This window comes from Marmota marmota, unplaced genomic scaffold (genome assembly GCF_001458135.2).
Source record: "Marmota marmota marmota unplaced genomic scaffold, marMar, whole genome shotgun sequence".
Lineage (NCBI taxonomy): Eukaryota > Metazoa > Chordata > Mammalia > Rodentia > Sciuridae > Marmota > Marmota marmota.
In genome coordinates this window covers 6,564,004-6,581,154 of record NW_025999941.1, presented here as the reverse complement: position 1 = coordinate 6,581,154, position 17,151 = coordinate 6,564,004, and the positions used below count along the sequence as shown (strand labels likewise).

The window sequence follows — 17,151 nt, the reverse complement described above, 5'->3', positions numbered from 1 at the left end:
GGGCAGCAGTTCGGAAGGCTGAGGCAGGAGGATTGTGAGTTCAGAGCAACTTATCGAGGCCCTAAGCAACTTAGCAAGACCTTATCTTAAAATATAAGAAAGGGTTGGGGATATGGCTCAGTGGTTAAGTGCCCTGGAAATCCTCTGTATTACCAAAAAAAAAAAAAAAAAGGAATCTATAGTAGTGTTGAGAACACAATTTCTGAAAAGTACAGAGAAAAAAAGAGTATGGTGGGGGGATGTAATCTCATTAACAAGAAGCAACAGTTAGCTTTTTTGTTTGTTGCCTTCCAGTTTTTATCCTGAATACATTTTTTTAATAAGTGAAGAAATATTGTGATGTACATTACTTATAAAAACATTTCATAATGGCTACATTAATCTTTTTAAGGACAGATATTATATTTTAAACATTTTCCTAAGGATAGATACTTAGGGTAGCTGTGATTTTTTTTTTTTTTTCCCCTACGTAATTAAAATATTGACCATTGAAGGGCTGGAGTTGTAGCTCAGACATGCTTGCCTAAGCATATGTGAGGCGCACTGGGTTCAATTCTCAACACCACATATAAATACAATAAAGGTCCATCAACAACTAAAAAAAAATATATAAAAAAAAATTGACCATTGAGCTTTCTTAACTTTTGGAGCAGCCTCTGGATTCCATAAAAGTCATTTTCCCTCCTATATTTATGCACATTAATATATTATGGGGTTAGGGATGTGGCTTAGTGGAAGACTAGTTGCCCAGTTGCTTGGTGGAAAAAAAATTGTGAAAATAAGTAAATAAATTCAACCTTTACCCCTTAACAAAAAGACATTTATGGCACACTGTCTTCTACCAAAATGTTTGTAGTTCATATTCATTAAATGGTTTAATATTCCTCCTACAAACATACAGTGAATGCCAATTCTGTGTGTTATCACACTAGGCGTCCCTATGTTCGTTTATTGAAATCACCAAATTGTTAATGTTATTAACAGTACTTAAATTTTTATATTTTTAGTTTTTTGCTAATGCTTAACATTTGCCAATTTACATTTCCTGGTGTGATGTAAAATTAGTAAAAATTATTTCTTTTAAAATATTACTAAAAAATAAATATTAAAAATAAAATTTAAAAAATAAAGTATTAACAGTTATTTTGAAAAGCCAAATATTGCTGTGAATCATATGTTGAAATTTTTATTTAACTCTATTAAAGGAGAAACTATCAATAATGAAGTTAGTATTTTCCCTGGATTTCATAAAAGTCATTTTCCCCCTCTATTTATGCACATTAAGATATTAATGTAGGATCACTGATATATGATAAACACCAGAAGTTTGAAATGTATTGTCTTAAAGTGTACTTTCATGGTCTTATCTTTCTAGGATCAGTGCCTATTTCCATTTTGGCACATCTTGCATAGATAGCCAAAATTAGAGTTGTTAAAAGTATTAGTCCTAATGCCTTTGGTGGTTTTCCTTTCCTAAAATACTCTTGGTTGTGGTGTTTGTTTTTTTCTTTTTCTTTTAAAAAGTTAAGGCTGAAACTTTTTTCTTTTATTTTTCTTCAGATCTTCAATTTTGCAAGCAGAGAGTAAAAAAGACCATGAAGAGGTAAAAGTTTAGTTAATTTCTTCAGCAACATTTAAAAATACTTTTCTGAGGACAAAACATACTAATTGTCCACTATACAAATTTTGGAAAACCCTAGTTAAATTTAAAAATGTTTATTTTTCAAGTCTTGTTCCAAAGCAGTATTCTTAAGTTTCTCATAGAATTTTATAGTTGGAGACGCCTTAAAGATCATGTCTCTGCCATCTTAAAGGCTCAAATTCAGCAACAACCTTGTGTCTGTTGTCTTCTGGTAGGCTGTCAGTATCATGTGGTAACAGTTTAATTTATTCTCTTCTCATACCAATCCCTTGAGATGCTATTTGCTGCTCTAAGAACATAGTAGCAGCAGATGTGGCATGGCAGAACACAATGAAAAATTAAAACCTTGGGGAAATGAAAGATAGAAAAACGAAAATTTGGGAGTCTCTGTTCTTCCTCACAATGCTTTTAGTTTTGGCTCCATTTTTATTACTAGTACACCAAAAAGGAGGTAAGGTACTACTAAGAAGTGATACTTCAAAAACTTTACCTTGTATAGGGCTGGAGATGTGGCTCAAGCGGTAGCGCGCTTGCCTGGCATGCGTGCAGCCCGGGTTCGAACCTCAGCACCACATACAGAGATGTTGTGTCCGCTGAAAACTAAAAATAAATAAAAAAATAAATATTTAAAAACAAAACAAAAACTTTACCTTGTGAAATATTCTTCCGTGAAAATACAGCATAACTTGATTTTGAGACTTTTTATCTAATTATAATTGTATTGTAAGATAAAGTTGGAAATTATGTAGAGATCTACTTTTATTTATTTTTCCTGGGAAAGAATTCACATTAAAACTTGTTTTTGGTGCCTGAGGAACACAGATAAATATCTCTGCCCTCTGCATGGTTTACCAAACAATATATTAGTTTAGTTTAATGAGGCCCATCAGGCACTGGGATCCTCTTGAGAGTGAAACAGAAGTTGTAGAACAGAGAGTGTTTTCTATGTTGAAAGAAGGGAGATTTTATATAAATATATGCATGCTTAACATTTGTCAATTTACATTTCCTGGTGTGATGTAAAATTAGTAAAAATTATTTCTTTTAAAATATTACTAAAAATTAAATATTTAAAAAATATATATATATATATTTTTTTTCACCAGAAAGATATTTATCTCTCAATTTTTGAATTAGGATATCTGAGTTCAGACTGTGTTGTCTGGTGGGGATTAAGGGTGGGAGTAATATAAAAAGATATAGATTATTAAATAATAATTTAACACAATTGCTATACTTTTTATTTTCTGTGTGAAATAAATTTAGGACCTTTAAAATTATAAATGTGAATGTTCTCTTATGTGCACATGGTTATGCCAGGTGTTTTTTGTTTTGTTTTGTTTTGTTTTTGGTGCTGGGGACTGAGCCCAGGGCCTTGTATGTGGTAAATTATTATGTGTTCTACCACCTCTACTCCCTCCGGTTCCAAGGTGTTTTCTTATTAAAAAAGATTATATATTTATTCTAATTAAACTTTTATTTAGTTGCTTATTGAACATTGTCCTTTAGAAATTTGTTGAAAAAAATTAATCATATTTTTCTGTTTTTTTCCTTTTGCAGTGGATTTGTACAATAAACAATATATCTAAACAAATATACTTAAGTGAAAATCCAGAGGTAATATTTTTGTTTTATGTTGCCCAGATCTAGTACAATTGAATAATAATTCTTTGGCTTACATGGTTTCTATTAATTGTGTCATAATTTCTCAAGTTCTATAATCTTTTAATTTGACTTTGGGTAGCTTACTGTATCATGTATGTTATGAGTGTCTGATTTTCCTAGAACAATAAATTATTTCAAAAGCTAGTGAAATTGTGCCAGATGTGGTGGTGCATAGCTATAATCTCAGCATCTCTGGAGGCTGAGGCAGGAGAATCACAAATTTGAGGTTAGTCTAGGCAACTGAGAAAGACCCTGTCTCAAATAAAAAAAGGGTTGGAATGGAGTGCTGCGAGTGTACCCCTGGGTTCAATTCCCAGTATTGCAAAAAACAAAAACAAAACACTAGGGACTGGGTTTGTAGCTCAATGGTACAGTGCTTGCCTAGCACGCGTGAGGCACTGGGTTTGAGCCTCAGAACCACATAAAAAATAAAAATATTGTGTCTATCCACAACTAATAAAAAAAAAATTTTTTTTAATCAATACTAACTGAAAACAAAACCTTTGATTTTAGTAACTTGATTTCCTGCCAATATAACTTTTTCTTCTTATAAAGTAACTTTGGAACAACAAAAAATAATATGCAAATTAAAGCTGGGTGTGATATCACATGCTTGTAATCCCAATGACTCTGGAGGCTGAGATCAGAGGATTGAAAGTTCAAGGCCAACCTCATCAATTTAGGGAGGACCTAAGCAATGAGACCTTATCTGAAAATAAAAAGGGCTGGGGATACAGCTCAGTGGTAAAGTGCCCCTGTGTTAAAATCCCCAGTATCCTCCCAATCCCCCCAAAAGCAAATTGAATTATTTATTATTGCCTAGGGAATACAATTAGATTTGAATAATTCAGACTTAGAGTTTTTTCTTGCCAATTATCAGAACTCTAATTGTTAATATTTTCAGGTAATCCAGAATTATAATATCTATATTAAGGAGAATAGCAATTTGGATCAATTTGTGCCATTATAATATTTGTATTTTTGCAGTGAGGCACAGAAATAGAAAACTGTTTTGTTGTTTTCCTAATTTAAAGTTTTTCTTTCTTCCTTCCTCCCTTCCCTCCCTTCCTTACTTTTCCTCTTCCCTTTCCTTCCTCCCTACCTTCCTTCTCTTTTTCCTTTTCCTTCCTTCCTTCCTAGAAATTTTATCCTTGCACATGCTTGTGTAAACATTCTACTACTGAGCTACAAACTGTAGCCCTTAATGACCATTTTGTTTGTGGTAAAAACATGAAATTTAACATCATTACTTTTTTTAAGTGTGTATAGAATAACACTGACTATTTACGCATTGAAGCAGATCTCTAAATATCATTTTCATGTAGCTGGTATTTTAAGTAAATAATAAGTGAAAATACTACTAGAGCTTGGCATGGTGGTGCATGCCTGTAATCCCAGCAACTTGAAAGGCAGAGGCAGAAAGATCTCAAGTTCAAAGCCAGCTCAGCAACTTAGCGAGGCCCTAAACAACTCAGTGAGACCCTATCTCTAAATAAAATGTAAAAAAAGGGCTGGGATGTGGTTCAGTGGTTAAGCGTCCCTGAGTTCAATCCCCAGTACAAAAAAAAAATAATAATAATAATAATACTAGAAATCTTTCTCACTTTAAAGTTTTGAAAATATCCATGATAACTTTATAAATTAATAAGCTTATAGATATTTCTGAATATAAATATATTATGAAAACTTTACCAGCAAAGTTACAAAATAATAACTCATTTTGTGAAATTTCCTATACCTTCTAAATTCCTGTGTTCAACAAATGTATTAAATGTCCATAGTGCTAGTGACTGCTTGGTTTTAGCATTACAAATCTTAATTAAAGATACCTAGTAGTTAAAAATTTGTAGAAAAACCAATATTTTACACATTATACATATTAGTAGAGAGTAATCATACTTTTTTTAGATTATAAGAAGCAATAGGAAACTTTAGTTTATAGTTTTATGCCATAATAGTAAGACAAGACAACGTAGAACTACTTTAGAAGTTTTACTTCATATTTTAGTGTAACTCAGAAGCCTTCTGACAATTCAGAATTATGTTCAAATATTTGGTTTCTCATAAGACTAATATTTGTCCTTTAAAAAAAATCACAATAGGAAACTGCTGCACGAGTAAATCAGTCAGCTCTGGAAGCTGTTACTCCTTCCCCTTCTTTTCAGCAGAGGCATGAGAGTCTGCGGCCAGCAGGGTAAGTTACCACACTTGAGTTATTTAAAGAACTATATGGGCTATTTAAAGTCTTCATGAGCACTTTGATTTTAGCAGTGCTACGTAACATTAATAAATAGTTCCCTTAACAACAGAGAAAGTCTATCTTCAGAATGGTAAATTCATCAGTAAGAGTGCTAAGTAAATGATGATTTCAAATTTCCTTAGTGTTTTCAACTAAATCTCTAGAGAGAGGTGATTTTTTTTAGTTTAATAATTGAAAAGAAAGAAGTCTGTTGTTAGGTAGCTATGATTTGGGATTGTGTTTTTATTGAAATTTGCTTTACTGTCTCATTGAGTTAAAACAGTTTTTTTTTCATAGTTTGTTCAATTTCCAAAAGAAAACTAAAGGCAGTGCTTTCTTGTTTTCCTTTGTGCTTAGACAATCTCGGCTACCAACAGCTCGAACCAGCAGTTCAGGATCTTTAGGATCTGAGTCCACAAATTTGGCTGCCCTTTCTCTAGATTCTCTTGTTGCCCCAGACACCCCAATACAGTTTGACATAATTTCTCCTGTGTGTGAAGATCTGCCTGGCCAGGCCAAAACTTCTGGCCAGGGAGGCAGGTGAGTGATGGCCTGTAAGGTTTATAATTCCAATTTTGCATTTGAGAGTCATCTCTCACATATGTGCACATATATAATTTTAGTAGGAAAGAATTATACAGGTTTTTCAGTTCATCTTTCTCAATAAAGATAATTTAATTTAAAAAATACTTAAGTCTGAATTGCTTATCAGGTCTACTTCTTGGGTATTTACTGTGACAAGAAGAAAGTTGAGAGTTGTATCTTTCAGTTATAACACTTAAATTCTTAAAGGCAATATATGTGCTATAGGTGTATTAAAAACATCTTGCATCAGAATAAGAAATCTTTAGGAAGATAAAAAAACTTATCACTACTATGAATTATTAATGATTCATGTTTTGTTTATATAAGGAGAAAGTCCTATCAAAGCAGTTAAAATTTTCCTTTGGCTTTGGATGAAGAAAATGTGACTTATGGCAAAATCATTTATTAAATAGCTTGGGTATTTAATAAATTAATAATAGGTAGGTATGGTGGTTCATACCTATAATCCCAGTAACTCAGGAGGATCTCCATTTCAAAGCTTGCCTCAGCAATTTATCAAGACCCTGTCTCAAAAAATTTAAGGGCTGAGATTGTGGCTCAGTGGTTAAATGCCCCTGGATTCAATCCCTGGTACCAAAACCAAACCAAAACAAAAGTTGATAATAAATTAATTTGGATATACAAAGCTGTGACCAAGAAAAGTCATTTATATTTGGTCACAGAAATATACTTAGCATTTGATATAATATAATAGGCCAGGCATATATTAAAGAGATTAGATTCCTGTTACCTTAGTACCAATATTATTTTAGATCCACTTAGCTCTCTGTTTCTAAGACCTGCTTTAAATGGTATCCTTCTTCCTTCATTGTGGGTGGGCTAAAAGCCAAGCACACTAAGGAGAGAGTTTTTTTAGCTTCTTTCTCTAGTTCACTTTTCTTCTTGCGTTGTTACTTATGCCTTAAGAAATCCAGGGGTTTTTTGTTTTTGTTTTTGTTTTTTAAAGAGAGAGAAAGAGAGTTTTTTTTAATATTTATTTTCCAGTTTTTTCGGTGGACACAACATCTTTATTTTTATGTGGTGCTGAGGATCGAACCCAGACCCCCGCCCCGCGCATGCCAGGCAAGCGCACTACCGCTTGAGCCACATCCCCAGCCCCCAGGGTTGTTTTTTTTTTATGGTGCTACGGATCAAACTTAGGGCCTTGAGCATCCTAGACAAGAACTATTACCACTGAGCTGTACCTTAGACTTGGGAAATACAGGTATAAACTAGAAAATGTTTATATCTTGGGCTGGGGTTGTGGCTCAGTGGTAGAGCACTTGCCTACCATGTGTGAGGCACTGGGTTTGATCCTCAGCACCACATATAAATAAATAAAATAAAGATCTACCAGTAACTAATAAAAATATTTTAAAAAAATGTTTATATCTTTCTAGTTGATTCACAACATGTACCTAGAGAGCCTTTTTAAAAAAGACGATCTTACAGTCTTAGGAAATCCCTGGCATTTCTCTTAAGCAGCTAATATTGTAGCAAAATTAATGTATCCCTATGCTAGCTTATTAAAATTGAAGGACTTCTGCAAGATGGCTTATAATCATGTTGATTTTTGTTGTTTTATGTGGCGAAACTTGCATGCTGTGTCATCTAAAATGCAGCAACATTGGTTGTATAGTAATTTGAAGGCAGAGGTTGTATAGTAATTTGATTATCAGTATTGTTCCTTAACAGAACAGAGTAGAGCTTTTCTTTTTAAAATGTATGTGTAAACTTTTTTTATTAATTAGATCTGCTCCATGTGGCTCATGGTAACTATTTATATTTTTTTCTAAACTTTTCAGGCGTACAAATCCATTTGGAGAATCTGGAGGAAGTACAAAATCTGAAACTGAAGGTAGAACAGATGTGCAATTTTCTTATATTTAAAACTACTTTTGGGCTGGGGCTGGGGCTCAGTCATAGAGTGCTTGCCTAGCATGTGTGAGGCACTGGGTTCAATTCTGAGCACCATATACAAATAAGTGAATAAAATAAAGGTCCATTAACAACTAAAATTATATTTTAAAAAACTATTTCTTATAGTAAATCGTGTGACTAATCTGTCATTTACACTTGTTTTGATTTTTTGTTGTTTTGTTTTTTGCTATACTGTTTTTGTTTTTAGTTGTAGGTGAATACAATACCTTTATTTATTTTTTTTACTTGTATTTTTTTTTTCTTTTTATGTGGTGCTGGGGACCGAACCCAGTGCCTCATGCATGCTAGGCAAGTGCTTTACCACTGAGCCACAACCCCAATCCCTCTGCTATACTGTTTTTTTTTTTTTTAACTTTGAAATTTCCTCTATAACATAACACAACATAATTTAATCTGATTTGGGATGCTGTTCACACAAAATTAGAGAATATCACATACTTTGATCTCATAGTTAAATTCTCAATGCCTAAGCTGTCCTTCAGGCTTTTCTGATGTTTTACTTCTGGTTCTGGAGCATAATTTTTTTCTTATTTTTCCAGTAGCTATTTTGTATATATATTTCCAAACTTATTGAAAAGTTTTAAGAGTAGTACAAGGAATTCTTTTTCCCTAGAGCTGCATTGTTGAAGTATTTATTGCCTTATTTTTTTGCTATAACTTGAACACTGTAGTCAGGATAAGTTATTTCTAAATTTAGGGGTTTTACTAGAAAATCTAAAAGGAAACAGTCAGTATATTTTATTCTTTTGGAAAAGAAATGTGGGAAATACATAATGTACCTTGTTCTGTTATAGATTCTATTCTTCATCAGTTATTTATTGTCCGATTCCTTGGTTCTATGGAGGTGAAGTCAGATGATCATCCGGATGTTGTTTATGAAACAATGCGCCAAATCTTAGCTGCTCGGGCCATCCATAACATCTTTCGTATGACAGAATCACATTTATTAGTCACTTGTGATTGTTTAAAGTAAGTAAACCTTCCCTAAATAAACTTGTAGGGAAAAATGTTTACATAATTTCAGCGTAACTAAAATTTGCTAAATTTTTAATTATTGTAGGTTAATTGATCCACAGACACAAGTTACAAGACTCACAGTGAGTTATTTTAAGTCCCTTTGTGCATACACATATCTTATTAACTTGATAATCCTGATTCTGTATATTCAGGTCTGATAGTATCAGTTACATTTGTTCTTTAGGCACTTTGTAGTTAATTTTCTAGCTAGCTCCAAAAAGTTATAGGTGAATGTTGTATGTAACGTAGAAGAATCAACATGATCTGGTATGATACTTAGTGTTAATACCTAAGTTAGGGAGCATATAAAAAATTAATAGCAGGAATTAAAAGGTGATCAAGATTATTTTATAGTTATCTAGTTTAAAATTGTTGCAAGTGTTTAATCATTTGTTAAATAGACCAGTTTTATTATTGAATTTGATTTTGTAAAATGTGTTAATAACTAATAAAACCCACCATTCATCAATCTCTTATTCTCTTTGGTAATCCAAGCCAAATATGACATTAATTGTTCTTTGATTACCAGTCTGTTAAAAATGGTGTATTTGAGCTGAGTGCGGTGGCGCATGCCTGTAATCCCAATAGCTCAGGAGGTTGAGGCAGAAGGATCATGAGTTCAAAGCCAGCCTCAGCCAAACCAAAGCACTAGGCAGCTCAGTGAGAGAGACTCTCTAAATAAAATACAAAATAGGGCTCGGGATGTGGCTCAGCGGTCAAGTGCCCCTAAGTTCAGTCGCCGGTAAAAGAAAAAAAAGGTGTATCTGATTGCTACTGTAATGGTTTGGAAGATTTCATATTTACTTCTGATGTTTTTTGTGGCAGTTTCCATTACCCTGTGTAGTTTTGTATGCTACACACCAGGAAAATAAGCGGCTTTTTGGATTTGTTCTCCGGACATCAGGAGGGAGAAGTGAAAGTAATCTGTCATCAGTATGCTATATATTTGAATCAAACAATGAGGGGGAAAAGGTATTTGACTTTTCAAAATGTTCCTGTTGTAAAATACATATTATAGTCAGTTTTTACTAATATTTCTGGAAAAAAACTCCCAGATTTTGTCTAGTATGATTGAGTTGCTTGACCAAAGCGTGTTGCTCTGAAGAGCACTAAGCTTAGGGATTGGCATTCTGACTATATAGATCCATGTCTTCCTCAACATTGATAGCTGGTAAAATCTTCTCCCTTCATTAGCTTATCTTGGGAATAGAATATATTCCTATAATCAGTCAACTTCAAGTATCATCAGCAACTGTTTCTCTCATTCTTTGTGGGCTGAACTACCTCAGTAATGAATTTGAGATAATGAGAAGTATTGTTTGTGAAGGGAGAGCCATCAGTGGAAGCTCACAGACTCATAGAAAACATAGAAAGCAGTAAGAGATGTGGTCCATGACTTTAAACCTAGCAACTCAGGAGGCTGAGGTGGGAGAAATGCTAAATTCAAGGTCATCTTCAGCAACTTAGACTATGTTTCAAAATAAAAAAAAGTAAAAGGGATGTAGCTTAGTGGTAAAGCAATCCCCAGTACCCTTCACCCTCCCACCCCCCCAAGAAATGGAGAAAATATACAAAGACTTGGTTTAGGGGATGGCACATCCTTAAATCAGCTTTTAGTTGAAGTGGTATATTATGTTGAGTTATAAAACTAGTTATGGGCTGGGGTTGTGGCTTAGCAGTAGAGCACTTGCCTAGCATGGGTGAGGCACTGGGTTCAATCCTCAGCACCACATAAAAATAAATAAATAAAGTAAAGGTATTGTGTCCAACTACAACTAAAATTTAAAAAAAAAATTTATATCAGCTATTTGGGTACTTAATTTTTACTTTAAGAACTTGAGTTTTTTGGCTTTTTGTTTGTTTTTAATACTGTTTCTCTTTTTAGATTTGTGATTCTGTTGGACTGGCAAAACAGATAGCTCTGCATGCTGAACTGGTAAGAATCTGAGAGATGCTTAATTTTCTAAGAATGTTAACTGAAGTATTATAACAAAAGTGGTTTTCATATTGCTGATAAACCATTTATAATCTGGATAAATGTCTACCATAGAATGAAGCCTTGTGTGCTTCCATACCTATGAATACAAAGAAGGGTATAAAAAGTTACAAGGGTCATGTTAATTGATATATCTAAAATTTAAAATTATTTCATATTTAATTCATTAGTTTTATTTATTTTTCTTAGGATCGTAGGGCATCAGAAAAACAAAAAGAAATAGAGAGAGTAAAAGAGAAGCAACAGAAAGAACTCAATAAACAAAAACAGATTGAAAAGGTATGCATCCCTAATGTCTGAATCTTCTATCTGGTGTTTATGAAGACTTAATTCACAATTGTGACTTTCAGATTTGAATTTCCAAATGAAGGTCTTGTTTCTTCTTGCTCAACCACTTCATAATCAGATGATTCATAGAATAGCAGAAAAGGGTAACAGCTGAAGTCTGCTATGTTTACACAAAAGCTATATTAACATGTAGTGTGACTTCCTGTTAAATAAACATACCAGAACTTTCATATTCCTGTGAGGGTTATCTTGTCAAAGCCACTCTTTTTTTAAAAAAAATGTTTATTTTTTAGTTTTTTTTAGGTGGACACATATCTTTATTTTATTTTTATGTGGTGCTGAGAATCGAACCCAGTGCCTCACGCATGCTAGGTGAGCGCACTACCACTTGAGCCACATCCCCAGCCCCTCAAAGCCACTCTTTTGAGAGGTTTTATGGACTAAATTGCTATTGCTGAAAACCATTTTTCCCTTTAAGTGAATTAAATTTTAAATGTTGCCAGGAATGCCAATTCATTATCCACTAAAAGATTTTTTTCCCCCCCAATGCTGGGGGATCAAGACCACAAAAGAATAATTTTAAGCTACACAATTTTCCAAACAAAATCTTGATTAGGTGATCCAAGAGACTTTATGGGTTGTGGCATTGACAATAGGAATGGAAAAAGAAGACAGTTGTGGGATACTTGGAGAACACATCAGTAAGAATTGGCAGTGGGTTGGATGTATGGACAAAGAAGGGGGAAGTGGCAAAGATGACACTGAAGTCATCAGGCTTCCCTTGATAGGCTTAGTGAAGGAAGGTGATGCCAGATTCAGCAAAATGAATTGGACAAGAGGTCTGAAAAAGAGGAAGGCATGAGGTATGGGGTAATCCATTATGGGGCTTTTATTATGAAAATTGAGATTACTTATGTAGTGTATAGTAAGAGATGATGGACTGAATTAGATTATTGGCTATAAAAAATAAAATGAGGAAAATGCCAGCAATTTTTAAGTTTGAATTTGGATTTTACAGAATTTCTAGAATAATGCCAAATTTATTTTGTAGTAGCATTGGTTAGGCATAGCCTTTCTTTTTATAAGGTTGCTAGAATTTTGCATACATCTTTATGACAAAAGGATGGAAATGGCTCTCAAGTATGTATTTTTAAGTGCATAGCTTTCATTTGACTGCAGACAGTTAATTTAGTTCCTTTTCTTTCTTTCCCACTAGGACTTGGAAGAACAGAGTCGGTTGATAGCTGCTTCCAGTAGAACAAACCAAGCCAGTAGTGAGGGGCAGTTTGTTGTCCTTAGCAGTAGCCAGTCAGAAGAGAGTGATTTGGGAGAAGAAGGAAAGAAGAGAGAGTCAGAAGCATAAACTTACATTGCTTTTTGATTGACACCGCCCCCCCCCTCCGGAATTGACAATTTCTATGGTGAAATGGCACAAGGTAACAACTATGTTGAAATATCAAGGAGGAGACTACACTTTATATTTGCTTGTTTTTAGCTTCACGTAAAAAAATGTTGAACTTGATGATTTAGTTTTACATTGTTTTTTATTTTCCCTTAAAAATAATAATGTATGCATTAACATTAAATTCCTCTTGTCTAGGGCTGGGTTGTGACTCAGTGGCAGAGCACTTGCCTTGAACATGTGAGGCACTGGGTTCGATCCTCAGCACCACATAAAAATAAATAAACAAAATAAAGACATTATGTCCATTTATAACTAAAAAAATATATTTAAAAAACATTGTACTTGTCTAAACAAAACTTATTTCCCTAAAACAGGTTGCTGAGGAATTATACTTAAGCATTTTTTTCCTTCAAATTTTGAACTTTTAATCTTGTGTTGTAACTACCTATGCCCATCAGAAATAATTTATTCTTAGGTATTCATATATTCATGGATATACTCGCTCCCTTTTATTAGGAACATTTTGCTGGCAGTGAAGAAGTGTTCAACTAAGTGACCCTTTCTACAGAGAATTCTACAAATTTGCAAATATTTTAACATTATTTACTGTGCAATAGAATTTGTATAAAATCGTAGAGATTTTAGACTTAAGGTTTCCAACTTGTGGCAGGTGGCACTGTTGATTGCAGGACACTTTCTTTTATTGCTCACATTTCTCTGATGTACTATACCTGATGCCAGTAGTGAAAAAAGCTTGTATCTTTGGTTCAAAATTGATACAGCCCTTGGCATTTTATTATCATATTCTCAGTTCTCAGGTTGGGACTTCAATTATTACTGCAGAGCAGTAATGATTAAAATAAGATTTTGAAATTCATTAAAATATTTCTGTTTTGTTCAAATACATTTTAGATTAGGACTGGCTTGTAAAGATATTGTTAGAAGATGATACATTGTATTTTCAGCATTATGTAAAACGATTTTTACTGATAATCAAATGACATTTTCAAATGACATTTCAAAAGAAGTTATATACCAATTATGTTTACTGCTTAAAAGTAAAAATTCCCAGAGTTTAGTTTAGAAAATGTAATCTTTTAAATTTCAGACTGATATGCCCAGTATTTTCATAATCCCATATTTTGATAAAGTACTGAATCATCACTTTATATCCACAAAGGCAAATAACTAATTTATGAGCATAGAATAGTTTGCACTAACTATTGTAAATACTTTTCAAATGAGTAAAAGGTATGATTCCATGAAAGACTGAAAAGAAATTGAATGATTGGTATAGCTAGTAGGGGAAGTTGACCAAGGAAGGATTTTAGCCTGCTACAGGTTTAAAATAACATTTCTCTACTGCCTATCTTCTGTCAGAAATTAATTTCTTTTACTTTGCTCAGATTTAAACATGGCTTATAGAAGTTATGTTCATGTGTTCCACATGAAAAAGTATATATACATATATACATATAAGTTAAATATATTGAGTAAAATATCTTACATAGTTAAACATTTAGAATTTTTTCAGTAGGTTAGCCACTAATACTAATTTCACAAGGGAAAAAATCCTTTTGTCCTTTGATATGTAGTTTTTTTCTTTTTTTAGGTCTGAATTAGAAATGGCATCTGTTAAAAGCTCTCAAAATATAGCTCAATTTCATACTGTATATGTACATTGTTTTCTGTAGGAATGGGATAATTATACATAGCTTCATGATATTTTTATCCATGTGCCAACTGGGAGTAATGATTATTTAATACTCCTTAAAGCCTTATGATACTAGAACATATAGTAAAAAAGTAGACATTTATGGAATACTTTTTGATTAAGTTTATTTTGTGCCTACTAAAGGGAATGCTTTTAAAATATTGTATCATTCCTTTTGTTAAAGTTGAAATTTGTGATCAGTACTTGATTGGTCATGGAAATTCCTGCTTTTAAGACCTTTTTTGAGATTGGTTAACTTTCAGTTTCATTGTCTTTTCTTTATATAGCACCTCGCTAAGTTCACATGAAATCTGTTGCCTCACAAGGAAGTTGGTCATCATTAGAAGGCAGTTTTACCTGGTTGGTCCTTTGCATGGTAGCAAAGTGCTACCCATTGTTAGCCCTCTGGGTCAAAGTGTAGACTGAGGTTAAGGGTATTGGTAGACGTAGGGATGCTGGACAGACTTATAGTTCCTTTGTGTGTGTGTGTGTGTGTGTGTGTGTGTGTGTGTGTGTGTAGTTCCCTTTAAGTCATGTTCATAAGAATTACCACAATAACTGTCATATATAACTAAAAGAAATTTAAAAAATGTCCACGTCCATAGGAAAGATGCATTCCAGTGCCAAATAGAAATCATGAGTACATTTAGCAATTTAGATGAAAATTCTCTTCCATTACTACTAAACTATAGGAACTATTCTATTATTGCAGACCTGTAAGCATCAAGTTTAATAAGCTCTCCTTTTTATTTAAAGAATGCTGCCCATGGGCTTCATATTAATGTTCCAGCTGATCTCCTCTGAAACCCCTTCAAAAACTCTGAGATGCTTCATTGGCAGTTGAATTAGATTTGGGGATATCTCTTCTCTGGCATAAATTTATATTTAATGATTTTTAGAAATTAACCACATATTTTTTTAAGGAAAGAAATTAAGCCTGCCTAATTCTGCTATATGTTCTGCTTCCTATGTGAACAGTGCTTTTGTAACTATGGTAATGAAATTAATAGATTAAAAAAATCAATTATTAGTGCATCCTTTTAGAATTTTGAAAATTTGCTAATTAGGTACTGAAACTGGTACCTTGAACAAAGTCCCTAAAGCTAATCTAATCTAGTTCTTGTCATGTCTATAAGGATTACTTTGTGTGCAATTTTAAAAGAATTCACAGGATCCACAAACTAAATTTGTTGTTTCCATTACTTTTGGGAAAAGGACAATAGGATGTGTGTAATTTCCTAGGTAACATAAAATGTTGTGATAAAAGCATCTGAGTTAATTCTGAGTTATATATAGGAACCACAGTGTTTAAAATTTGCATCTTACAAATGTTAACAGACTAAGAATCTAGCATACTTAGCAAAACCTTTTGCAACCTGAATAAAATGAAAATATTAATGTTGATTTTGACAACCTCCTTTCATTTGAATTGTACTTTGAATATTTAAATATACCAATTGTAACAATTAAACTCTTCATTTTATTTTTAGCATTTACTCCTTTTTCATGAAGTTTCTGTTCTACATTAATTAATAATACAAAGATTTGAAACTGGAACCACTTTATACTTTTTTAACCAATCTCTTGTGGCTGTACTCATAAGTAATTTACTTTAAATTAATAGAAGAACTGGGGATTAAATTATAACTAATGTGTGAAATTGCTTTGTATATTCAGTGATTTTTGTAATGTAAGTGAATTGGTTAATTCTTATCTCACTGATAGTTAAATCATGCAGTGTACCATTAAGTCATGTTAACATTTCCCTTTAGAATTGGATTTGAGGAACTCACCTTTATGTGACCATGGTATACATGTAGGACAGAGAACTTATTTTTTCATTTTGTCAAAATAGGCATTTGCTGACAAGGCTTCAGGAAATATGTTGTTAGATTTTTTTAATGTATAATAAAGTCTGATTTTTGTACAGTCTTTTTTTGTATAAAATATTTGATATATTTTCTGAATTTTATTTCTCCAAGTAATTTTGATTGGTGTTGTCACTTATTGGGAAGTTTGTTGTAAAAGCAAATTATAATTCATTATTAGTGACTTTTCTTGATAATTACCCTAGATATGTTACAGGCAATGTATACTTACAACTGTTGGATTCTACTTAAAGAAATTCCTCTAATTTAAAGGGACAAATAATTGTGTGTTCTAACTTTAAGTAGCTTGACCTGTAGTTTTAATAGTAATATATAGTCATGCTGTGTAACTCTTTGTAGTTTAGTATATAACTTAAGTTCTACTGGGAATTTTATGTTCTAATTTGTTTTTGAATTTTATAAAAATGTATATACTTTCAGAAAGTCAAGGGATTAGATGAAATTAATTTTAGAATTATGTAATTTATCTAAGTACATGTATATCCTAAATGTATTTTTGTATATTGACACATATACATATATATAAACTACCACTTCGTTATAAGCACATGAGATTAAAAAAAAAACAAACAAAACTTCGTGTTAGCCAGTTTTGCACATTTTAAATGTAAAAAGCTAAATATAATTCTAAATCTTCTGCTTACTGAAGTAGTCTTTATAACCATGAATCAATTATTGCATCAGAAATCATACAGTTTTAGTTGCAGTAAAATGGACTATATTATGCTAAAAAATGTTAAAACTAAATATGTAAAAATCAAAGCTGTATA

The 17,151-nt window shown here is 32.6% G+C and overlaps 1 protein-coding gene across 7 annotated transcripts in view; it reads left to right on the top strand.

The window, feature by feature from the left end:
* The window catches only part of Appl1 (adaptor protein, phosphotyrosine interacting with PH domain and leucine zipper 1), a 34,135-nt gene extending 17,711 nt beyond the window's left edge, over nt 1-16,424 (top strand). For 5 of the 7 annotated variants that reach the window (XM_048801081.1, XM_048801077.1, XM_048801080.1 and 2 more), the window contains 11 exons: nt 1,561-1,603; nt 3,203-3,259; nt 5,410-5,501; nt 5,904-6,086; nt 7,937-7,989; nt 8,867-9,041; nt 9,133-9,169; nt 9,915-10,061; nt 10,975-11,025; nt 11,275-11,364; nt 12,590-16,424. In XM_048801081.1, coding sequence (XP_048657038.1) covers nt 1,561-1,603; nt 3,203-3,259; nt 5,410-5,501; nt 5,904-6,086; nt 7,937-7,989; nt 8,867-9,041; nt 9,133-9,169; nt 9,915-10,061; nt 10,975-11,025; nt 11,275-11,364; nt 12,590-12,736 — 1,075 coding nt within the window. In that variant the 3' untranslated portion in view covers nt 12,737-16,424. The remainder of the gene's footprint in view (nt 1-1,560; nt 1,604-3,202; nt 3,260-5,409; nt 5,502-5,903; nt 6,087-7,936; nt 7,990-8,866; nt 9,042-9,132; nt 9,170-9,914; nt 10,062-10,974; nt 11,026-11,274; nt 11,365-12,589) is intronic. The other 2 variants (XM_048801079.1, XM_048801076.1) reach the window with 2 other exon arrangements.
* The last annotated feature ends 727 nt before the right edge of the window (nt 16,425-17,151 follow it).